Source organism: Heloderma suspectum, chromosome 3, assembly GCF_057233095.1.
Source record: "Heloderma suspectum isolate Gila_16-S chromosome 3, 16-S_ref, whole genome shotgun sequence".
NCBI classification, from domain to species: domain Eukaryota; kingdom Metazoa; phylum Chordata; class Lepidosauria; order Squamata; family Helodermatidae; genus Heloderma; species Heloderma suspectum.
In genome coordinates, this window is record NC_139460.1 from 286,998,429 (window position 1) to 287,023,280 (window position 24,852).

Genomic DNA, 24,852 nt, shown 5'->3' on the forward strand with positions numbered 1-24,852 from the left:
TACACAGATTCCATAGACTTGCAGACCATTTTTTTTTAAAACTTACCGGAATGGTATACAAATTTAGTTGTAGAAAAATACATAAATTAAAAAAAAAACACTGGCTGAAAATGCACATTTCCCCCATAAGCTAAAGCATGAACAAGTGTATTTTGGGGAGAATTTGTGCATTTTCACAGGTGCAAATTTGTGCAAGTGTGAATTTGCTCAAATTGGGGAAATTGGAGAAAATCTGATTCTGCCAATGAGCGGATGATGGAATGAAAGGCATCTGACAATCCATGAAACGCAGACAGAACACACTTTACAAAATTCATACATCCCTAGTGCTATGTACTGGAGTGTGTTTTATGCTCAAATGCTTCCATGTCTCTTGGAAACTTAGCTACTGGAGTGTTGGGGGCCTTATATGGAACTGCAGGTGCAAGAGGACAGCCTGGGGCTTCTGATGACCATTCTCCCCTCTTGTAGACCCACTGGAAGGTAAGAGGATGAGATGACAATGCTCCATCTAGGCTATGCAAGCTTCCGTGTTCTAGAATGTCTGCTTCCAGCCCATGATGCTCCCACTGAACATCAGCTGGAAGATGGACGCAACAGTTTGGCAACTGTACTATTTGTCAGGGCAAAGGGGGCCAGAAACTACAAATGCGTGGTGATCCCACACTCGGTTCATGCTACCATTTTGCCCAGCAATAAAAATGTTTAAAAGATGATATTGTCACTGATCGTGCATCGCTTTTACTCTCTTATGTAACATAACTTTCTCCCCCGAATGCACTAATGGATTTAAATTTCTCTGTGCAGTCTTTTAACACATGTAGCTTGAAGGCATTCCAGTGTTTATGTGACATTGTCAATTTAGTGCGCATGTACACTAAATTTAACAGTCACAATAGAAATTTTATCGAAGTAGTTGGAAGAATTCCCAACTGTGTTTGCTGTTGCACCAGTGCCAAGGTACAGTTAATGAAGGATGAGCAAATCCCCCCCCCACATTCCATTCTGTTCCTTTTCTATAGGTTTGCTGTGCCCCATGTCTGTATTAAATGCAACGGTCAAAAATTATGGCCAAAGGAGGTAATGCCCTCCAACCACACCTGCCAAGGAAATGTCCTTTCACCAGAGGGCCGGATCGCCTCCCCCCCCAGGGGAGTAGGGATGGGTGGATTCCCTACTTGCTGCTCTGGGGGGAATCCACCTGTGGTGGGGGAGGCGATCCATTCCTCCCCCTGGAATCCTGGCCAGCTGGCTCCACAGCGATTTCACAGAGCTGCCAGCCAGCTCCGATTAGCACCAGCAATATGGCCACCATTGCTATATCGCTGGCTGAGGGGGATTGACTGCAGACATAAATAGCGTTCAGTATGCCATTTGCGGCCATGAAGGTCTACGTTTAAGCTAAATGCAGCCCTTTACAGCTGCATTTACCTTAATCTAAGACCTTTACAGCTGCAAATGGCATACTGGACGCCATTTGCATCCGGAGACAGTCCCCCTCAGCCAGCGATACAGCAATGGCGGCTGTATTGCTGGTGCTCCGAGCTGGCTGGCGGCTCCGCAGGATCGCCGCAAGGAGGATCTGGCCGAAGAGGATTCCGGAGGGAGGCAGAGGTAAGTGCTCCATTCCGCCATGGACTCTGGGGGGGGGGGATTCTTTAGAATCCTAAAGTCACTGGGGTCATTGGGATCCGTGGTGGAATTCTCCACCATCCCTAGGCTGGAGTGGGCCAGGTGATCAGCTCTTTCCTGTGTATTGTTTTCCAATTCAGGCTTGCTCACTGATCTGAACAACCTGGATACTGACCCTTGTTGTACACCAGGGCCAGGCAACTTTTTTTGAGGTGAAAGGCTGCACTGGCATCTGTGGAAACCTTTGGGTGGGCAGTGTGTGTGTGTGTGTGTGTGTGTGTTATGGCCAACTGTAACAGACCAGAGTGAAGCCATATTGAGGTTGAGTGAAGGTTAGGCCTGGGTATCTCCACTGTGGAATTTTCGAATGTGTACATGACTACCCCGACCCTTTCTTCTGAAAAACGCAAAGTTTGCAAGGAGAGAAGCAGTTTGCCTAATCAGCAAGAATTTCTAAATGAGCAATGCAGACAGAGTTGCCTATATGTTGCCACCCTCCCAGACAGGCCAGCCAACAGTTTAAGAACTTGTGGTTAAACTAGACTTCCTTTTTAGTAAACAAGCATTCTGCGCATGATCAAGTTGCTGTAACCAATTTCCTAATAAAAAGCTAGCTGTGTCTAGCATGCTCTGAGTTTATTCCACTTTGCAGAGAGTGAACTCCTTCGATTGCAGTGTGTTCTCTCTCTCTCTCTCTCTGTGTCAATAAAGATGTGTTGTACCTGAAAGTGTCTTCAATTGTTGGGCCAGGACAGGGGTATGCATAAATGAGTGGGGCTAGCAGTGGGCAGGTTGATTGTATGTGGGGCGAGGACACAGGAACACGTATTCACACACCCATACACACAGACACAACTACACCCTTGTCTACAGGCATCACGGGGGCGGCGGGAGAGCAAGGTTAAGGCCTCTCCACACTCCCCAGAGATCTTTGTAGACCAGTTTGCTGTTTTCCCCACTGCTAACAGCAGTGAAGAAACAGTGATATTACTCTAGATTGCTGGGGCTGGGGAGAGACTTTAACTGTGACCCCAGTGATCCTGATGGAGGAAAGTTCACTGTTTTCCCACAGCTATTAACAAGAGAGAAACAACAATCTTGCTCAGGATTGGGGATGGATGGGGAGACCTAAGGGTCAAAACAGGCATTACTTTAAACGTGTACCTAGCAGTTTTGCCCGTTCCTTATTTTTACTCTAGAGTAGGTGCAGGGCCCCTGATCTGGTTCTTAAAAGCTTTGCTAGGGTACTGTCCAGATTGGGCCCCTGTGCCTACTACAGAATAAAAATGAAAATGAGCTGTAGTAGGTAGACACACATTTAAAGTAATGTCTGTTTTGGCTCTTAGCAGTGGGAACAGAACTATCTTGCTCAGGATTGCTTGGAGCAGGGGATACAGTTTAACCTTCCCCAGTCCCCTGATGCTGACCCAGATCATGATTTCCCCACTGTTAACAGTAGCAGGAAAATAGTGATCCTGCCTGCATTGGGACCTCTGGATCCCCACAGTCTAGCTGATTGCTGATTAGCTGGGCAGTGCGGAAAAGTGGGCAAGGATCCCTGGCACAGAGAGCAGATGAGGCCTGCATGTAGTCCATGGGCTACTCACCTGTGTTGTAGACAAACTGCCTTTGCCTTGTTCCTCCCCTGCCTTTCATTCACCCCACCCTCAACTGCACAAGAGCTGAGTCAGACACCGATAAAGCTGAGAACGTTTACTTAAATATATGTGTTGCTCCATCTGTGTTCTCTCACTTGCATTAGACCCAGATGGCAACACAGGTCAAATTGACCCTTTCTGAAGCTGTCATGAGACAAGAGAGCTCGATTGTAACCACAATGGCATCTGAGTGGCTTCAGAAATACTCACCTGTCAATGGTTCCATTAGGACAGGACTCTGGGGCAGTAGGCCCCATTCAACAGAATGAGCCAGAGAGTGCCCACATGCTGTACAGCTTGCTTGGCACATTTTGAAGTAATGCACATTACCATATAAAGGGTCACTTGACCCTCAGAAGGGGTAGGCAGGGTTAGTCAGAAGACAGATCTCCAGTTGGTTGGGACTCTCAGAAGCTCCTGCCAGCACGGCCAGTGGTCAGGAATGCTGGTAGTTGAAGTCCAAAGCATCTGCAGAGCTACTTTCTGCCCACCCCTGATATAAAGGCCCCCACAAGATTATTAAATACAGTTTAAAAATGGCATCACTGTCACCTGGAAACAAAGCAGATCAACTTCCAAACCAGGATCCAAAGAGTTATAGGAGTATGTCCCATGAACCTAAAGGGACTGTAGACTTGGTATTGTTCATTTTTTAAGCAGGACCTTGCACCTACTGAGGGAGTTTCAAAAGCAGCTTGCAATATGACATGAGCAAGGGTGCGGGGATATTGATTTTCCCCAGAAAAACAAAATCAAAAATTAAATTGGGCATGCATAGGGCCTTAAGCAAAGCAAACTTACAATAAGATTCCAGCCTTACTCAATACAAAGTCCCACAGAACATTACCAGCTCTGTATATTTCATCATCTAGATTGACACTTGAAGATTCTGGCCTCTAAGGAAAAACAGACCTTTTTGTTTAGCAGAGGAATTGCAAATGTTTTCCTGGCAAAGTCAGCAGCAATATTCTTCTCCTTTAATGAAGATGCAAGCGTTATCCTTTGCATTAATGAAATCCCTTCCAGCAATCCTGTCAGTGTTGCTATTCGCTCATTACTCCAGCAGAAGGTACAAAGTAAGCAAGGGGTTGGGAAGAGGGGGAGGGGAGATTTTGTATGTTACCTGTTTTGTTCTCATTTTGGAGTCTGCTGACAGATTGTTGTATGTATAATGGGCCTGTGTGACTCCACAGAAAAGGACGGCCACAATGCCTGAAATACAATGAAAAGACCACTGTCAGATGCTTCTGTTTTCTCCTAGAGTGTGTTCAAAGGAATGGGAAGCAAGGGGGCGGGGGAATTAGTCTGCCTGCAAACTAATTAAACTATACTAAATGCTTTCAAAAAGCCACCAGGAACGTGTTATAATAATATCCTTCAAATAAGCTAGAATTTAGCCTTGATCAAAATAATTGGAGGCCAGGAATCTTGCCCATCTCACTGGAATTCTACCTACTTAGTACATATCCAGACAGCTTTGTTGTTTGAAGCTGAAAATTACTGCACAATCATCCCATTAAAAAAGTAGACAAAAATACATGTAACATGATAACAAGCTGGTGTAGTGTAGTTCAATAAGGCTTACTCTCAGGTAAGTGTGTGTAAGATAACCATATACTTGCTATACAGCTGTTAAAGATTAGGAGCCTGTCAGTCAAAAAGAGGGGGCAACCCTAATTCAGCACTGACATGGTTCTGTGTGGTCCAAATATCTTCCAAGTAAGTTGGGCTGGGCCACACTGGCTCTCATTCCATTTGGAAAGCTTTGAAATTTTTGCAGAGTTTGAACTTGCTTTGGAGGACAAAATGGCAGCAGCACAGAGACATCTCCACTGCGCGTTATTTTTATGGGAACACTTATTAGTGGAAATATTCAATTTTCTTCTGACATCATTCAGCCCTCATTTCAAACTGCTATCTCTTACATGGCATGTGTCAAAGAAAAATTATTTAGTGGTTCCCTTCTCATTAAAAATTGGTGAAGCCTTTAGCATCTGGAGCTAAAAATAACAATCCCTTTATTGGGAACAAGTTCTTACTAAACTGAATGTTCTTTGTCAAGGAAACTTTGGAAAGTTTCCATGTAAAAGAAATATCAATTTGATTCCTACAACTTGAGACATTCCCTTTCAGTTGCAGCTGTTGGAAGAATGAATATTTGCAGTTAATTGGGTGCTGTTTTTTCCCCCCCTTGCCACTGAACCAAATTATAGTAACTCCCTGCTGCATATTTGAAAAAGACCCTACACTAGAATTCTCTTGTTCAGCTTGTATAAGGTGCCTTCATTTAGTTGAGGGCAATTCCCCCTTCCCACTACAGCCCCCCACAACTCTTTCCATGCTATTCAGTGGGCTTTCCTGAGCCTCTGGAGAAACGTTTAATGGAGTCTTTGGTTGTGATGGCACTGGGGTGGAGGTGCTGGGAAAGTCTATTTCTGAAAGCTTCCTTCTGCCCATGGTTCTCAGGATCCAAGCCACTGCTTTAAACTGGGTTTACTCACAATTAATTTTATGGAATTTGGATGTTGACTCCAAGAAGGAGGAACTGATGATATCCTTAATGGTTTAATTTATCCCTGATAATTTTAACAATCAGAATAGTTCTACATTATAGGGAGACTAGACTTTAGAATTGCTAAATGTTGTTGGCACCTTTTGATCTCCCAAAGCTAGAACTTTCCCTGTTTGACTGATGTCATGTTGGCTTTGTCTGATCCAGCTAGACCTAGTCATGATTAACTCATTCAAATAATGGAACTTACACTATCCACAACTTTTTAAATTATTATTATTATTGTGGAGGCACGTGATACAGTGACCCTGCTGAAGCTAAGCAGATTAGAGTCTGGACAGTGCCTTGCTGAGAGACTGCCTGGGAGTGACGTAATAGGAAAAAGTGGGATATAAATGTACTAAATATATAACACTAACTTGTTGCACTGGCTTCAGTGGAACTTTGTCATGGGACTAAATGTCATTGGATTTGGGGGCCAAGCATCCCCCCCACCCCGCAATCAATGAATAACGGATGAGCACACTCCGGGAGAGAGCGGAGGACAGGAAGGCCTGGCGTGCTATGGTCCATGGGGTCACGAAGAGTCGGACATGTCTTAACGACTGAACAACAACAACTTATTTTGCTCCTGGCTATGCAAAAAAAAAAAGCTCTGCAAGTCAACAGGAAAAAGAAAACTATTGAGGTAACTTTGTAAATGGGTAATCTATGTTGTAAATGGCTGATACAGCTATACCTTTATGTAAAACAAAGTACATTTTCTCCAGATGTTAGATGAATTTCTTGTGGGTAAGAAGAGCACTTTTGAAATAAACCTGAATTGGTGCTCCTGGGCAGTCAACTCAAAATCAGGGTGACAATATCTCCAAGGCGCATTTTAATTGGAATGTCCCACACAACTGAGTGTCAGAGTGTCACTTTGAGGCTTTTGTCAATTGCACTCTACCAGTGCAAACTGGAAAGCTTGACAGTAGTCACAGACTTTCATCAAAGAGACCCAGTTTTTGTCAGGTTTACAGGAAGCATCAGAAACCTCTGGCTAAATTAAACATTTAGGGCACTCATCTGGGGACATGACACTTTGCCCTGACATCTGAACAGCAAACAGATTGCACTCTGGTCTAAATAAGGCTCAGACACATATTTTTTCCATTGTGTTTATTAGGTTTATTGTCATTCCAGGAGGATTGTGGCAATTTAACAGGCTTCAGATTCACACACTGTGATATCTATAAAGCCGAAAAACTTGATTTTTGTTCATGACTCCCCATAAGGTGGTGAACTATAAACACCATTATCTTTACTTCTTCTCCAAGGAATAATCCTGTGAACTCAGATAAAAAGAAATATAGAAACGAAGGCTGAATTGAAAGTTCATAGGATAACTTTTGTTAGCTTGAAAAAGGAGCTTTGAAAGGAGGTCCCCCCCTTACACACACACACACAGATCATCTTTTTTGCTGCCCTTTACATGGCCCTTCTGTTGGACAATATTTCTCTCATTTTTGTTATTATTCAAAATATGTCAGAGTGAGGGCAGGAAACATTGTCCCCACTCTCTATGACTTCAGACATTATAACACAGCCAAATCCTCCTTTGAAAATAAAAAATGGAATTTAGCAGGGTGTGCCCATAGACTTATATGCAAAATAGAGCTGTGAATCTTGCGTATAAGCCTATGGACACATAGACTTAGATGCAAGATTCATGACTCTATCTGCGTATAAGTCTATGGGCACATCCTCCTGATGGCCATTTTTTTCCCCAAAGACACTTTTTTTAAAGGCAATCGGCAGGGACAGCGAGGAGGCGAACAGCTCTGGCTGGGAGAAGCAACCGAGCGCCGTTCCACCTCCAGTCCTCTTGGAGCAGAGGTAAGTGGTCCCGATCCGCTGCGGATTCCTGAGGCCGGATTCCAAAGAATCCGGCCTCACTTGAATCAGCAGCAGATTTCTCGGACATCCCTAGCTGGATGCTATCTGTACATACAAAAAGATTGTTGTGCGAGGGGTAACAACAACAAGAACACTTGTATCCAACACTTGAAGCTATGTGTATGGTAATTCTTGCTGAATCAGAGGGGTCAGAATCCCATCAGACATTAAACACTGAATCAGTGGATTAACACCAGCTGCATGTTGAATAATCTGTTCCACAAGATGCTTCCTAATTCACACGATGAAATGAGTACCCTTCACACATTGCTTGTGTGAAGGAGTCTTCATGCCATCAAGGGACAGCAGGGCCATGCCGCTGGTCCATGCCCTGATGTCCCTTCATTAGGGGTGGCCATCTGCATATGTGAAGCTGACATGTGTAGATCCCTACACAAATAGGCTTCTCAGGTCTGGACATCCTCCATGCCTAACATGTAGACACTGGAGGCAAAACTGGGGAGAGCCGTGCCCTACTGCCCCTTTCTACATGTGTAACCCTGTGTATTAACACATGAAGGGGGCTGTGCTTCTCACCATACTGGTGGACCCCGATAGTGTACCACATTCATATCTCAGGGACTCAAACCTATTGGTAGGGATGTAGGAGGAATTTGTTTCAGTTCATTTTTTATCAGGATTTGCCCAGTTTGCACCATCTGGATTGAACACGGACTCAGATGCAATCTGTAGTCCAAGTAGGGATGTATGAAACTCACTTACCTGTTCACGGATAAGATTCGCGGTGGGGGGGGGAGGCACTCCATCCCTCCCGCTGGAATCCTCGACGGGGGGGAGACGATCTGGTCCTCCCCCCCGGAATCCTGCCTGGCCGGCTCTGCTCCACGGCAGCTCCCCGGAGCAGCCGGCCAGGGCCGTCTGCAGGGATTTCTGGCTGCGGACGGGCTGCTGCGGATGCAAATGGTGGCTGCCGTAGCGGCTGCCATTTGTGTCCACCCAGGCTGCCATGATAGGCTACATAAGTATTTACGTAGCCTATCACAGCTACCCCCCAAAAAAAACCAGTGTACGCAAATGGCGGCGCCTATGGTGGCCGCCATTTGCGTTCCCTATTTTTCGCCGTTCTAGCCTACGTAAATATTTATGCAGGCTATTACGGCGAAAAACAGGGGAACGCAAATAGCGTAGTGGGTGCTATTTGCATTCCTTCCCCCCCCCCGCCGTTCTAGCCTACGTAAATATTTACATAGGCTAGAACGGCGAAAAAAAGGGAAGCAAATAGCGCCCACTATGCTATTTGTGTTCCCCTGTTTTTCGCCGTAATAGCCTACGTAAATATTTATGTAGTCTAGAACGGCGAAAAATAGGGAACGCAAGTGGCGGCTGCCATAGCCGCCGCCATTTGCATATGCTGTTTTTTGGGGGGGTTAGCTGTGAATACTTACATAGCCTATCACAGCTGCAAGGATGCCAATGGTGGCTGCAGCAGCCTGGCCGCAGCTGGCCAGGAGACCAGCAGCCGGAGCCGCTGCCGGAACCGCCGCTGCCGCCGAATCCACCGCATCCGCCCCAGGTAAGTTCCATCCTGGGTGATTCCGCAGGGGGCGGGGGGGCAGGAGGTCGTTCTGCCACGGATTCCGGGGGGGCGGATTCGTTAGAATCTGGCCTCACTGGAATCCGTGGCGGAATTCTCTGCCATTCCTAAGTTCAAGTCAGTACATTTCTGAGCTTGCAATGTGATTTGCAGGCAAAAACAAAACAAAATGCATTCGACAGCAGCCATGCATTGGAAAAATATGCATTAGGGATGGCAGAGAATTCCGCCACGGATCTCGAGGAGGCCGAATGCCAGTGCATTTGGCCCCTCGAAATCTGTGGCGGAATGGCCTGCCCCCCCTGCCCCCCCCACGGATCCCCCCGGGATAAGACTTACCTGGGATGGATCTTCCGGGCAGTGGCAGCTGTAGCAGCGGCGGCGGCTGGTCTTCCGACCGGCTGCTGCTGCCATTTGCAGGGGTTTTTTTTTTTTTTTACACCCACGTGATAGGCTACGTAAGTTTTTACGTAGTCTAAAATGTCTGGGTAAAAAAAAAGGCGTACGCAAATGGCGGCAGCTATGGCCGCTGCCATTTGCGTTCCTTATTTTGGGCCGTCTTAGTCTACGTAAATAATTACGTAGACTAAGACGGCGAAAATAAGGGGAACACAAATAGTGTCCACTACGCTATTTGCGTTCCCCTTATTTTCGCCATCTTAGTCTACGTAAATATTTACGTAGACTAAGATGGCGAAAATAAGGAATTTAAATGGCGGCAGCTGTAGCCGCTGCCATTTGCATATGCGTTCCCCCCCCCAGAGCCCTCCGCAGCTGGAAATCCGGCTGCGGATGGCTCTGGCCTGGCTGGGCCTGGCCAGCTGCTTCGCGGAGCCGCCGCGGAGCACAGCCGGCCAAGGAGGATTCCGGGGGGGGGGAGGGATGGAGCGCCTCCCCCCCCACCATCAGCATAATCCACGAACAGGTAAGTGATTTTTGTACATCCCTAATATGCATGCAAAAATGCCTAATTTTGAAAAATGTGCACAAATATGTTTTAATCAATACGAGAAGAATGTGTACATTGCAAAATGCACATAATTAATTCATCTATTTGGGAAAATACAGATATTCATGCAAATAGAGCCCCCCCCTCAAGGTCACAATCTGATACTAGGGATGGATGGACTCACCCCAGCCTGCCTCATGCACCGCTCGCTGGACCCCCGCCAACTGCCTGACCCTGCTTGCCATACATGGTGAGCCTCCAGGCAGTCCATGGGTGCCTGGCGAGTGGCGTGCAGCCTCCCAGTCGCTTGCCAAAACACCATTTTACACAAAATGGTAGGGATGTCAGAGAATTCCGCGATGGATCTCGGTGAGGCCGAATGCCAGTACATTCTGCCCCCTGAAATCCATCGCGGAACAGCCTGCCACCCCCCACCCCACGCGGATCCCCCCCAGGACGAGACTTACCTGGGGCAGATGTTTTGGGCGGCGGCGGCTCCAGCAGCATCTTTGGCGGTGGTGGCCGGCGGCTGGTCTTCCGACCGGCTGCCACCGCCGCCATTTGCGGTCTGTGTTCCCCCCCCATAGACGTGATAGGCTACGTAAAGACTTATGTAGCCTATCACATCTGGGTAAAAAAAAAAAAAATGCGTACGCAAATGGCGGCGGCTACGGCCACCGCCATTTGCGTTCCTTATTTTTCACCATCTTAGTCTACGTAAATATTTACGTAGATTAAGACGAAGACAAGAAAGGGGAACACAAATAGCGCCCAGTATGCTATTTGCGTTCACATTTCTTTTCTTCATCTTAGTCTCCGTAAATATTTACATAGACTAAGACGGTGAAAAATAAGGAACGCAAATGGCGGTGGCCATAACCGCCGCCATTTGCGTACGCGTTTTTTGTTTTTTTTTACCCAGAGCCCTCCGCGGCCGGAAATACGGCTGCGGACGGCACTGGCCTGGGCCTGGCCGGCTGCTCCGTGGAGCCGCTGCGGAGCACAGCCAGCTGTCGAGGATTCCGGGGGGAGGACCAGATCACCTCCCCCACCATCGAGAATTCCGGGGGGAGGGACGGAACGCCTCCCCCCCCATGAACAGAATCCACGAAAAGGTAAGTGACTTTCGTACATCCCTACAAAATGGCATCTTGACCTTTTTCGTAAAGGGCCATTTTATGCAAATGGTGGCTGTAAAGGGGCCCGTTTATGCAAGATTGCAGGAATATATTATCTATTTAGACCATTTATGCCTGTAATTTTGCATAAATGGTCTGCTTTACAGCCACCATTTGCGTAAAATGGCTCTTTACGAAAAGGCCAAGCCAACATTTCGCAGATCAGCCAGGGAGTGGAGATTCCTACACTTGCCTGCAAGTGCAGGGATCCATGGAGTGGCATCCAGGGGGCCAAGCTGGTGAGAAATTACCAGGCCTCAAGCCCCAACCAGACGAGCGCAGTATTCCTATCTGATACAAAGTTGAGTTCGAATGAGCTTCAAGATGGAATTTGGAGAACTGTGGTGAACTCGAGTTTTGTTGATTCGCACATCCTTACCTGTTAGACATGCCAAAATGCAGCCACTGGTAAGGGACATAAAGTGATATGTGCCCTCCCAATGTTTTAAAGAACAGAATAGGGGGAATTTTAATTCCCACTGGCAGCATAGTGCTGGTGATAATCAGATGCACTGGTTGTGTAGTCTCTCCTTTGCATGGTTTAATATACATGTCAGGAAGCAGGATGGCTTTGGAGACATCAAATGGCATGGCTCCCAATCCACATGGCATGCTGCAGGTTGAATTGACACCTAAGTGGTTTGGGCAATTTTTCAACCAGGCCAGGAAAACTCTCTGAGAATGAGGGCAAAGGTAGTTAAAGATATCCCAAACAACGTCCCTGGGTGCCACTTCACATAAGCATTCAGCACATAGATTGGGATTCTCCTGGTGTGACTGGTCAGCTGTCAGAATAATCAAAGCTGGTGTAATACTGGTAGCAATCTACTGTGCATATGGTAATATTCCCTTTCTTCTAGTACAGTGTAAAATGCACAGCATTTTACTGTTTAAAATGATGTTGTGAATGAGAAAAAGAGATTTCCAGGGAAAGTCCAGCTTTCTTTTACTTAGTGTTCAGTTCCAAGGACAGAGCAATTTCCTTTGACTTCAGCATTTCCTATATTTATAAGCCACAGCTTCATTTCCTTGTAATATTCTGAGTTTTTCTTGTTATTGTGCCTAACTGGATCTGGACTGTGCCTTCCACTCATGTCTTGGCCTCTAAAAATAGTTTATTACAGCGACTATGTGAATGTAAAACCCATCTGCACACAGTGTCACCCACCAAATTAGTGTTATTTCAGATAGCTGAAGGAACAGGATGAAATGCTTTCCAAGCTGACTGGAGGGAGAGACTACAATATGTCACTTGGGGTGTGAAAAGATGACATGTGTCAATTATATTCTGGATGGTTATATTCTAGCCACCTAAAAATGGAATTTACCTTCACTGTGCTATGCCTCAAACAATGAAATCATTGTTGGTAGCATCTCTATTTCCACTGCAGCAAAGTGTTTCAGAAGTCAAACCAGACCAAAGTCTTATCTTCCAGACTTAAGACTGGTTTTCTTCAAGAAATTATTGAATCCAGTTCTGGTAGCTTAACTTGGAACCAGATCAGCAAGAACACATCTGGAGAGATTTCCATATCTAATATGAGTCAGCTTTTGGTTTTGCTTCATGTGCTATTTTCATATAAAAGTTTTCATTCATCCAGCTCACAAGTTATAGGGCTTCATGGCCCATTCACTTGGAATTGTTTATATGCCTTATCTGATGTGAAAGAATGAGAGATGTGTTGTTTATTTCTGCATTATGGGCAGTATTCAGTGCTGGCACGCCATCAGCACCAACCATGTTGCTCTAGCCTAGCAAGAACGACCACTAGTGCAGCGGGAAGCTCACACTTCAGTCCTGGAAACTAACTCCATTTCCCACTTCCGGAATCTGAAAAATCAGTGGAGCTTTCTTCTGTGAGCTCCGCTGACTTGTGTTCATGGAATCACAGAAGCATAGAATAGTGGGGTTGGAAGGGGCCTATAAGACTGTCAAGTCCAACCCCTTGCTCAATGCAAGAATCCAAGTCAGAGCATCCCCGACAGTTGGCTGTCCAGCCTCATCTTGAATGCCTCCAGTGTGGGACAGCCCACCACCTCCCTAGGTCATTGGTTCCAATGTTGTATTGCTCTAACAGTTGGGAAATTTTCCTGATGTTCAGCCGCCATTTGCGTCTGCAGCAGCCCATCCGCGGCCGGAACTCCGGCTGCGGATGGCCCTGGCCGGCGGCTCCATGGAGCTGCTGTGGAGCAGAGCCGGCCCAGGGAGGATTCCAGGGGGAGGGACCGAGTGCCTCCCCCCACCGCGAATCCAAGCTGTGAAAAGGTAAGTGACTTTCGTACATCCCTAACCTACAAAGGCTCCAATATGTACACCTCAGAGGTGACAGCCTTTGCTCACTCAGAAGTAGGGGTGGACGAAAGTCACTTACCTCTCCTCAAAGCTTGTTCGCGGTGGGGGGGAGGCGCTTCGCTGCTCCCCTCGCGAAGTTCAGGCCGGGGGGGGAGGCTTCCCACCTCTCCTGGCCGAAATTCAGGCCGGGGGGAGGCTTCCCGCCTCTCCCGGCCGAAATTCAGGCCGGGAAGGAGGCGCCTCGCCTCGCCCTGCCGCGAACTCAAAAGTTTTTTTTTTTTTAAAAAAAAACGCCCCTGTGATAGGCTACGTGATGATTAACGTAGCCTATCACGGTTAGATCTGCAAAGTCAGCCGTGATAGGCTACGTTAATCGTCACATAGCCTATCACGGGTGACTTAAAAAAAAAAAAGCGAGTACGCAAATGGCGGCCCCCATAGGGAGCCGCCATTCACGTTCCTTATTTGATCGCTGTAGTCTACGTAAATCTTTACGTAGACTACAGCGACCAAATAAGGAACGGGAATGGCGGCTCCCTATGGGGGCCGCCATTATCTGCACGTGCTTTTTTTTTTTTAAAGTCACCCGTGATAGGCTACGTGACGATTTACGTAGCCTATCACGGCTGACTTTGCAGATCTAGCCGTGATAGGCTACGTTAATCGTAGGGATGGCGGAGAATTTCTCCCCAAAACTTCAGGGGGCCGAGCGCCAACGTGTTCGGCCCGCGAACAAGTTTCGGGGAGAAATCCTCTGCACCTCCCCCGCACCCCCCCCCGGGACGGGACTTACCTTCGCCGAATGCCCCTCCCGGCGGCGCGTCTGGCCGGCGGTTCGGCGGGTGTTCGAGCGGGGCGGGAGCGGCAGCCGGTCTTTTGACCGGCTGCCGCCGCCACCATTCCAATAAAAGAAAAAAAAACAAAACGCCCCCGTGATAGGCTACATGACGATTAACATAGCCTATCACGGCTAGATTTGCAAAGTCAGCCGTGATAGGCTATGTTAATCGTCACGTAGCCTATCACGGGTGACTTTAAAAAAAAAAAAAAAAGCACATACGGATAATGGCAGCCCCCATAGGGAGCCGCCATTCCCATTCCTTATTTGGTCACTGTAGTCTACGTAAAGATTTACGTAGACTACAGCGACTAAATAAGGAACGCGAATGGTGGCTCCCTATGGGGGCCGCCATTATCTGTATGTGTTTTTTTTTTTAAAGTTACCTGTGATAGGCTACGTGACGATTAACGTAGCCTATCACGGCTGACTTTGCAAATCTAGCCGTGATAGGCTACGTTAATCGTCACGTAGCCTATCACGGGGGCGTTTAAAAAAAACAACAAAAAAAAACAATGGAGTTCGCGGCCGGGCAAGGCGGGAAGCCTCCCCCCCGGCCTGAATTTCAGCCGGGGCGAGGCAGGAAGCCTCCCCCCCGGCCTGAACTTTGCGGGGGGAGCCGCAAAGCGCCTCCCCCCCACTGCGAACAAGCTTCGACGAAAGGTAAGTGCCTTTCGTCAACCCCTAGTTAATTGTCACGTAGCCTATCACGGGGGCGTTTTTTTTTTCTTTTATTGCAATGGCGGCGGCGGCAGCCGGTGAAAAGACCGGCTGCCGCTCCCGCCCCAGACGAAGACCCACCGAACCGCCGGCTGGAACCGCCGCCGGGAGGGACATTCGCCAAAGGTAAGTCCCGTCCCGGGGGGGGGTTCGGGGGGCGGGGGGGGTGCAGAGAATTTCTCCCTGAAACTTGTTCGGGGGGCTGAACACATTGGCGCTCGCCCCCTGAAGTTTCGGGGAGAAATTCTCCGCCATCCCTACTCAGAAGGTAATGGAGAAACAAGGATTTTAAAAAACTGTTTTTAAAACTATGTATGGTTCAAACGAATGTGTTAGAGTGCTTTAGGATCTATAACGTGCTGCAATGTTGGATTTTATGTGTGATGATGAATTATGTGAACACTAGGGCTGTGCACCGCCTCGTTACGAAGTCCAAATAATGAGGCGAGGCGAGCTGTTTTGGAGCAAAAGCCTTGTGATACGAGGCAGTTCAGAGCAGTACTGGGTGCCCCAGGGTGAGGCGCGCGCCCCATGAAGCGCCTCCTCCCCCTCGTATATTCGGAGCTCTACTGAATGCCTCAGCAGTCCACACAGGCTGTCTCCAAAATGCATCAACTTCTCAATGCTCACGTGGAGGGGCATGAGGAGGAGGAGGGAGGGAGGCAAGCGGACGTGGGGAGGCAGGAAGGCGAGCACAGGAGGAGGAGGAGGGAGTGTGCTTTGGCGAATAGGAACCCTCAGCCAGAACCGATGGTAGCAGTCTCCAATCAGAGAGAGTGTTGGAGGAAGGGGGTATATACTTCGGCGAAAGGCTGCGTTCAGTCATTGTGCTAGCTGTGTCTTTGGGAGAAAGGGCTGGTGCGGGTAGGTGATTGTTTGTGCGTGTGCGCGCGCGTGCATTCCTAGGAGTTGTTCCTTCAATTTATTCAATTTTGATTGCCATTAGGCTTTCCTCAGAATTTAAATTAAAAGGAAACAGCTTGGTTGTACTGGGAGCGTTCCCTTCTCTCGCTTCTTAATCGTCCATCCCCATTGCGACAGTGTCTTTTGCAACACCTCTTCCAGCCGCTTTCTCCTATATCGTTGTACCTCCTACTCCTTTGTTACTTGTATTTGATTAGATTCATCTATCTAATCTTTGTTTTGATATTTTTTCAAACTAACATATCTTTTCCTTGCAAGTTGCTGCCACGCTCCCCCTCCCCCGCCATTCCTGTGTTTGTTTGTTTATCTCGATTTTGGACTCTGGAAAAGGCTGTGTTTATTGTGTAACATCAACCCTTACTTCTGCTTTCTCCATTCTATTTTCTTGGCGTTTTTGTCAGTCAACTGTGTCTTTGTTAGATTTAACAAACCCACTCTTATTTAGAATTTTCTTTCTAAAAGAAAGACATATAGCAGCCTATGTATGTAGTGTTTTTCCCCCCATTCCTGTGCTGAAGTGAATCGTCTGTGTATTCTCTGTGTTGATCCCCCCAAAACAGAAATTAAAGAAGGGTTTGCTTTTTTTAAAATTACGGTTTGATTTGGCAGTTATCTAATCACCTGCGCTATTGCCCTGTATTTCTTGAAGATATCCTGCCTTCTATAAAAGAACATGAAATATAAAACAATAAATTAAATACACCCATCATTTGCTTAGGTATTTCTGCTTTTCTTTATTTCTTGTGTGTCTGTGTCCATGTATGTGTGCGTGCTAGGTTGTAGTTCCACCCACATTATACATCCAAATTTCAAGGCATTGTTGAAAAAGCATGAGACACATAGTATTTATATTAATTACTTTCTTATTCCAATGTGGCAAACCTATTCACACAATATGAGTCACCTTCAGGGTGTTGGCAGGGGCAGAGGTGGGGAGAAGTTTATTTTATTTTATTTTATTTTATTTTATTTTATTTCTATGCCACCCAATATCCGAAGCTCCCAAAGCAAAGTTACAGCTCTTTGCTTTGGGCGTTTTCCTGGAAAAAAAATCAAATTTCACCAGCGCCTAGCACACAAGCCAGTGGGCAAAACTGCTTGGGATTTTGGGGGTGCAGTACCCTGGAGGGGGGCTGGGAGAAGCCAAGGTGTCACTTGCATGTGTGGAAATAGGGAGAAGTTACAGGTCTTTGCTTTGAGAATTCCTGTGGAAAACTTCAGATTTCAACTCTTCCTAGCACAAACACCACTAGGCTAAACTGTCCAATATTTTGCAGGTGGCCTCCTCTGCAGTGGCATGGAGAGGTCCCCACATTTCATGCCTATATCCTAAAAACTAAAAAAGTTATGACCATTTGTGTTTTCCCATGCAAGTCAATGGGAAAATGCCCCAAATGTGCGATCTGGATATCCGAATCTCGCTTTGGATTCAGAGATCTGAGTTGGATTGGAAGGGGTCCAAATCAGTCCAAGGTAATCGGGGTTGCTTTGGATGATCCGAAGTGGCATCCGAAGTGGATCAGGCGGTCTGTGCGCAGCCCTAGTGAACACTGTATTATTTAAAGGGACAAGTGTGAGGAGCACTAACTAGGGATGTACGAAAGTCACTTCCCTTTTCGTGGGGGGGAAAGCGCTCTGCACCTCCCCCTGAAATCCTAACCCGGCCGGCTCCGCTCTGTGGCAACTCCGTGGAGCTGCCGGCCGGGTGCATTCGCAGGCGTCTGGAGCCTGCAGACACAAATGGCGGCGGCTACATGTGGCCTAAGTATGTCATGGGAGTCTGAGAAGGGGGTGGGGTTCAGTGGACTCCCCTGCTGCTTGGCCTCCTGGGCTCCAGTCTGTGGACTGCTGCGGCCGTAAAGGGGCCATTTACACAAAATTACAGGCGTAAATGACCATTTACGCCTGTAATTTTGCGTAAATAGCCCCTTTACATAAAAAGAATGACCCACCATTTTGAGCAAAATGGCAGCTCAGTGAGGGAGTGGCTGGCTGCTTGCCACTCACTGGACACCTGCAAACAGGCTGGCGGCTTGCGCAGTGCAGCAAAGAGGGTTGGCTGGCCAGTGGGGGTCCGTCGAATGGTGAGGGAGGCAGGCCCAGGTGAGTTCACCAATCCCTACTAAGCCCTCAAGATACTGTTGGACTCTAACTCCCATCAGTCCTAGCCTGCATAGCCCATGGTGAGGGATGATGGGTGTTGTAGTCCAACATTCTCTGCAGGGCCACACATTCCCCACACCCGAGCGAAATAAACTTCACACTGGATGCAAACTTGCATTTCATCGCCATGTTTTTGTGGTGTTCTCCTAGCTTGCACACGCCACAACTTTGGGCCAGGCCTTGCTGCTTGCCTCTTCCTTTCCTTTGCAGTGGCAAGGCCATCCCCACCCTGCCTCTGATCATCTGATATGAGAAGGGGAACTAAAAGCTTTTGCACCAGTGCCACAGATGTAACAAACAGTAGGCCTGATTCGGTCCCGCTGCTTCCTACTGTCACAAGAGATAGTAAAAAGATTGGATTAACTTCTTGTGCCTGTGTACTCTCCTATTCCACTGTCATATTGTTTTCCTTCTGTTCTCCTCTGGATTATTTATTTGCAATAGCAGAAAGCTGGTCCCGAATCCTTCCCAGACCATCTAGCATTATGAGTGATCTGAGAATTCCAGTCTGATAATAAATATTTTAAATAAAATGCTTCAGACTTTCCTGGTTTTTAGAAAGAATAGCGGTAATAAAATCTCTTTGGAAGTCACAATAAAAATGGCCATGGTTCTCCTCTGTCCCCTGGCAAGGGATGTTCACAAGGGAAAGAGTTAAAAGACTTTCTTACTATACGCCATCAGTTGATGCTTGGGTTTTCATGGTGTTCGTTTATGCAAAAGCAATTTTCTAGTTAAATATAAAGTGGTACAAAACTCTTGTCCAGTAACATGTTCAGACTTAAAGTAGCACTTTTGAAGTAGGCATGAAAAAATGTGTGCCTTTTCTACTTTTGTTCTTGTCTGTTTGATGCCATTGTTCATCCTTTCTGCTACTGCTTCAGCACCATTTTAATGATACTATCCCAACCATTCAGGGATCATGTCATGGGCATAATAATACCACAAAAATACCACACCAATCTGATTTGCCTCTCTGTGTTGATGTCACTAAGGACAAATGAAGACAGTTCAGAGATTAACTCCAAACTTGCTCTCAGTGACACTGTCATGTAACCAAATCTGTTTAGCTTTGTAACACTGTGACTGAGAGCCGAGCTACATGTTACACTAATCATGTAGCATGTAGCTGAAGGTTAGCTTTTATTTACAGTAGTGTAAGTGCACGTGGCCCCAATTCAGATAGGGACCACCATGCAATGGGAGGGAAGGATTAAACCTTTACCCCAACATTTTTTCCCTCCCATCCATGTGGGGATGGGATTAAAAATGCAGCAGCTTGGCTGCTGGCAGGAGCTGCCCCTTTTCGGCATGTAACTCCTTTGCTGAGGGAACTGCAGTGGCTGCCTATTCACTCCCAGGCCAGGTATTAGTACTAGTATACAAAGCCCTAAACAACTTGGGACAAGGATACCTGAGAAAGGGCCTTCTTCTTTACCAACCTGCCTGGTCACTGAGGTTATCAGAGGGCATTTCCCTGATGGTTCCACATGGACTCATGGCCTGGCTGGAGTCCACCAGGAAAACAGCCTTCAGTATGGTGGCCCCCTTCCTGTGGAACTTCCTGTCTTTGGAGGTCAGGCAGGCGCCAATGTTGTCTTGCTTTTGGTGCCTCCTGAAGACATTATTATTTCTGTGTTTGCTGATCACCTTGGTGAATCTCTACTGTTGCTAAGGTTTCCTAAATAGACTATAGTGAAAACAAAAACAAGCAACAAGCAACACATGAACACACACTCACTAAAGCTATCTATCTATCTATCTATCTATCTATCTATCTATCTATCATCTATCTATCTATCTATCTATCTATCTATCTATCTATCTATCTATCACGATTATTGCCTCTGCTTTCTGCTTGAAGATGGATACTTCCACCACCCACACATTTTTTGTGCAAATGAGTTATATGGGAAGCTTTCTGTAACCTCATTCTCATAGTCAATGTTCTGCTTTTCAGCTCTGCTGTCAGACACCCCAAGCAAATGATCTGTTCCAGGCATGGGAGCTCTGATGCACACATGGAGTTTCCTCGCATGGAATGGCTTCCCCATTCATTTTAAAGGAAAAATATCCAACCTGTCAAAGAGGAATGGGCCCACCCAGGCATGTGTGTTCTCCATTCTGATCACTGGATTAGGGTGAAGATATGAAGCCCTGGATTCTTGATTTACTAGGTGACATAAAAAACCCCGACTTACCTGTAAGACCAGCAGCTTCAGCAGACAAGAAAGCACTCCATGACAACAGGAAAAACAGGCCAGTTTCCAACATAGGGTACTCACAGAGCTTGGTAAACTTTGTCAAGTGCTAAGAGACAATGCTAAGGAAAAGAATGAGCGACTATTTACAGATTTCAAAACTGATACTGTAACAATATTTTGTACGGCAGTGAGAACAATATACTGGACCCACTTCTGTTTCATACAAGTGAAGCAAAATGTCAGCGATGTGATTCCAACTGCTATCTCCAAGACGTTATACGGTAGGGATGTTGTGGGAGTCTGAGGGGGGGGGAGGAGTGCAGCAAGCTCCCCCCCTGCTCTGCCCCCTGGACCCTGTTTGCTGGGCCGCCACCACTTACCAGACATCTGCAAGCACCCAGCGACCACCCGTCCCCTTAGCGAGCCACCATTTTGTGTAAAAGTGGTGGCTTGCATTTCTCAGTAAAAGTAATGTTGCATAAATGGCCCTTTACAGCTACCATTGATGCAACATTACTTTTGTAAGAACCATGAGCCACCATTTTTATGCAAAATGGCGGTTCGCCAAGGGGACAGGCAGCCCCACGCACTTGCCAGGTGCTCACCAAGCCATCCAGGGGCTCATGTGGCTAGCGGATGGGAGCGGTGGTGGTTCAGCGAGTGCACAGCAACCAGAGATAGAGGTGAGTCCATCCATCTCTATTATACAGGGGTGGGGAACCTCCATCCATCTCTATTATACAGGGGTGTGGAACCTCCAGTTCATGGGAAGAGATTCCCCATCTGGCCATGGAGGTCCTCTGCAAAGCCTTGCCCCCTCTATCCCAGCACAAGAGAAAGGCAGGCTGTCTCTAGCACAGGAAGAGGAATCCCCACTCTTCTCTCCAGTCACTGCCTGTCTCTGCCACTGAGAGGGATTGCTCTTTCTCCATGCAGAGAAAGGCACAGAGTGATCACTCCTGCCTCTCTCTGCATGGAGAAACTCCCTTAAGACATCAGGAAGCATCCTCCCTGCCTCCAGGGAGGACGGTCCTCTCCCTGATGTCTTTCAGCCCTTGGTGGTGAGCCAGACAGCAATCTGGCCCCTGGACTCTAAACAGTCCTCCACCCCTTACATAATATAATAATCAAAGCACCTGCCCCATAATGAAGTTAATCTAGGCTCATGGTTCCTAATTGTGGGTCCCCAGATAATTTAGGACTACACCATCTTCTGTCTCTGCTGCTTGGGATGATGGGAGTTGTAGTTCAACCACATCTGCGAACCCAAGAATCAGAAACACTGATTCTAGGCCAGTTCATATGACCATATTTTACATGGGGAAGTATGGAATGAATGGTGCAATGGAAAAGAAGTGTGGCATCATGAGCGTCTCCCATGTGGTCTAGATCATCTGATGTTACCAGAGTGACATGAAATGGGCACATTCTGCAGGGGTTCCTATACTGCATCAGAAGGAGCAAGCCAGTTACTGTATCATCCTACCAAGTGGTGAAAAGACTTTGATGAGTTTCCTTGCGTCCCCAGATTTCTGACCAGATGCAGAAGTGTGGCAAAACTGCCTTCCCCATGTGGCAGAATAATGCTGAGTAGCTGATCAAAGGGTTACATGCACATTGCGGATGTCACCACTTGTTAAGAGGTCATCTGCCTTTTCTATGAGTCTTAGGGAGGGAGATGTTTCAGAGTTACCATCTGCAAACAATTGTGCTGTGATGAATAATTTCTATTCCTGACAAGTTTATGATTTTGACAGTCTACAGCAAAAGCTACATTAAGAAAAAAATTAACTATGCTCTACATGGTTTTTAGTATGGAAATTCAAGTGCAGCATTCTTGGCCATGCTTAGAACCATTTGTGCTCTGAAGCAGTTGAATAAATCACTGTGATTGTGTGGTCAAATTTTAGGGATGTATGAATCCCTTACGTGGTTCTGGTCCGGGGCTTTGGCGGTGGGGGGGAGACGATCCGTCCCTCCCCCCGGAATCTTCCCCAGCCGGCTCTGCTCCACGGCAAGGCCACGGAGCCGCCGGCCGGGACCGGCCGCAGCCGAACTTCAGGCCGCTGCCGGGCTGCTGCGGCCGCAAATGGCGGGTGTTGTAGCGGCCACCATTTGCGTCCTTGCATTAAGCTGTGATAGGCTACGTAAGTATTTACGTAGTCTATCATGGGAAAAGGCAGGGATGCAAATGGCGGATGCTACGACAGCTGCCCTTTGCGGCCACAGCAGCCCAGCAGCGGCCGGAAGACGAGCCAGAGCTGCTGCTGCCGCCGCATCCGTCGCTGCCGTGTCTGCCGCCAGGTAGGTCCGTTCCGTGGGGGATTTCGGGGGGTGGCTGGGGGGGGGAGGCTGTTCCGCCACGGACTCCAGGGGGCCGGATTCTAAAGAAAGATTCTAAAGATTTTAAAGAATCTGGCCTCACTGGAGTCCGTGGCGGAATTCTCCAACATCCCTATCAAATTTAGCTTTAATTTTCCAGCATTAGTTCAGTTCAGATGGTGTCTAATTCTATTTCCACTTTTCTTTGCAATGTTTTCAGGTCATGGAAATGCAGCTGTGACAAAGTCAAATGGCAAGCAAGATGATCAAGTCAAAATTAGTTCAAGAGTTATATTATTTCAGGCTAAGGGGAAGGTCTCAGTGGAGTTGATTTAGAATTAATTTATGGAAAAGAAAATGAGCATATTAAGTTTTGTTCCAATAAAGCAATAGAAGAAAGATTTGATTAAAACATTTAGTATGGATAACCACTGCATTCCCTTAGGTTAAAACACCATTTGTGCAGGGTAGCAATGGTGGTTTGTCTAGCTCTCCTGCACCCCTCTTCACTTCTACTGTTTGCCTAGGTCAGGGGTGGGCTACCTGAGGCCCCAGGATGTGGCCTTTGGTCCAATTTCATGCAACCCCCACCTAATTTTTGCATTTTTTTTGGCAAAAAAATAAATAAATCATGCAACCCCCACCTAATTTCAAACTCCCTCTGCAAGCACTCTGTTCAGACCTCTGGCAAGAATGATCTGTCCCTCCACTGACAGCCTGCTAGACAAGGAAGAAAAGGGAGAGAGGGAGAGAGAGAGAGAGAGATGGAGTGGTAGCAAGAGAGAAAAGGGTTGACTCACCCATTTTTGGCTCTGATCCCACCCACTTTTGGCTCTGGCACACACTGCCCCATGCTGGCTTCAGTCCTGCCCACTGCGAGCATGTGCCCCCGACATATTATCCCCCAAAGCAGAGATGGACGAATCTGTCAGTTTTGCTCTCCCTCACATTCACATTTTTAAAATCTCAAGGTCTTTCTTTCCAGCTAATGCCAAATGTTGTAAGTTCTTATCAAAAATCGAACTGAACAGAATCCTCTCCCCCCTCCAGGGGAATACAGTAACTGACAGATAAAAGGTTCCCTACCCGTGGCTTATGGCCTCAGAAGGACGAAGTGGGGGGTTGCTATAGCTCATGCCCTTTCTCTGTGCTTCCTCTGGCTCCACGAGAAGCTCAGGAGATCATCCCTCCTTGCTCTCTCTCTCTCTTTCGGAATCTCCTATCCACACTCATTCATGTCGCACTCCCTGCATCATCACACCCACAAGCAAGCCCAGTGCTTGCAAGCAGAATATCTTCTCTGCTTCTACCCAGAGGGAGCGGGTGGGTTTCAAGCCACAGCTTGGGGTGATCATCTCTTCCTGAGTAGGATGCCAGGAAAACACGGCCTCCTGCTGACTCCACAACTAGGTTGCTGCTCTCTCCCCTTCAAATCAGACACCCGCTCTTGTCCCTTTTCTGCAGCATGTGCCCCCATCCTATGTCCCATAGCTGTGGTGCAGTAGTGTACCTCAAGCCCTTCACACCACTGTTATATTTGCAAAGTAATTATTTACACCAAATCTTTATCCTAGTGAAATAACAAGAAAATGGAGTATCAAATAAACTAATCAGAGTTCTTTCTTCTTCCTCTTCCTCCTTCTCCTCCTCATCTACCATTCAGCTTCTAAACATGCCTTTAGTTATATTATGTAAACTGAACTACGTACTGTATTGCGGTTTGAAGTTCTGTTATGCAAGGTGAGGAGACAGACCTCTCTCTGGCTTTTTTGGTGGCTGAGGGATGAGAACAAACTTAATAGATGGCTCTGCTTCAAACTACCTTAGGAATGTGCAAGGGAGTTAAGCTCAACATTTGAGGCTCTGCTTTGGTATCCATTGCTGACCGAAGTATGGTGCCCATCTATAATGAGCAATTGTGGCCTCAACTTTGTGGAATGCCCTTTCTAGGGAAAACCACCTAGCT

The 24,852-nt window shown here is 47.1% G+C and overlaps 1 protein-coding gene across 1 annotated transcript in view; it reads right to left on the bottom strand.

Annotated features, from left to right (window-relative positions):
- SLC9A9 (solute carrier family 9 member A9) overlaps window positions 1-24,852 on the bottom strand; it is a 458,836-nt gene that overhangs the window by 235,569 nt on the left and 198,415 nt on the right. Inside the window, exons 8-9 of the mRNA XM_084847219.1 lie at window positions 20,562-20,667; window positions 4,414-4,502 (exon numbers count right to left, since the gene is read on the bottom strand). Coding sequence (XP_084703345.1) covers window positions 4,414-4,502; window positions 20,562-20,667 — 195 coding nt within the window. The remainder of the gene's footprint in view (window positions 1-4,413; window positions 4,503-20,561; window positions 20,668-24,852) is intronic.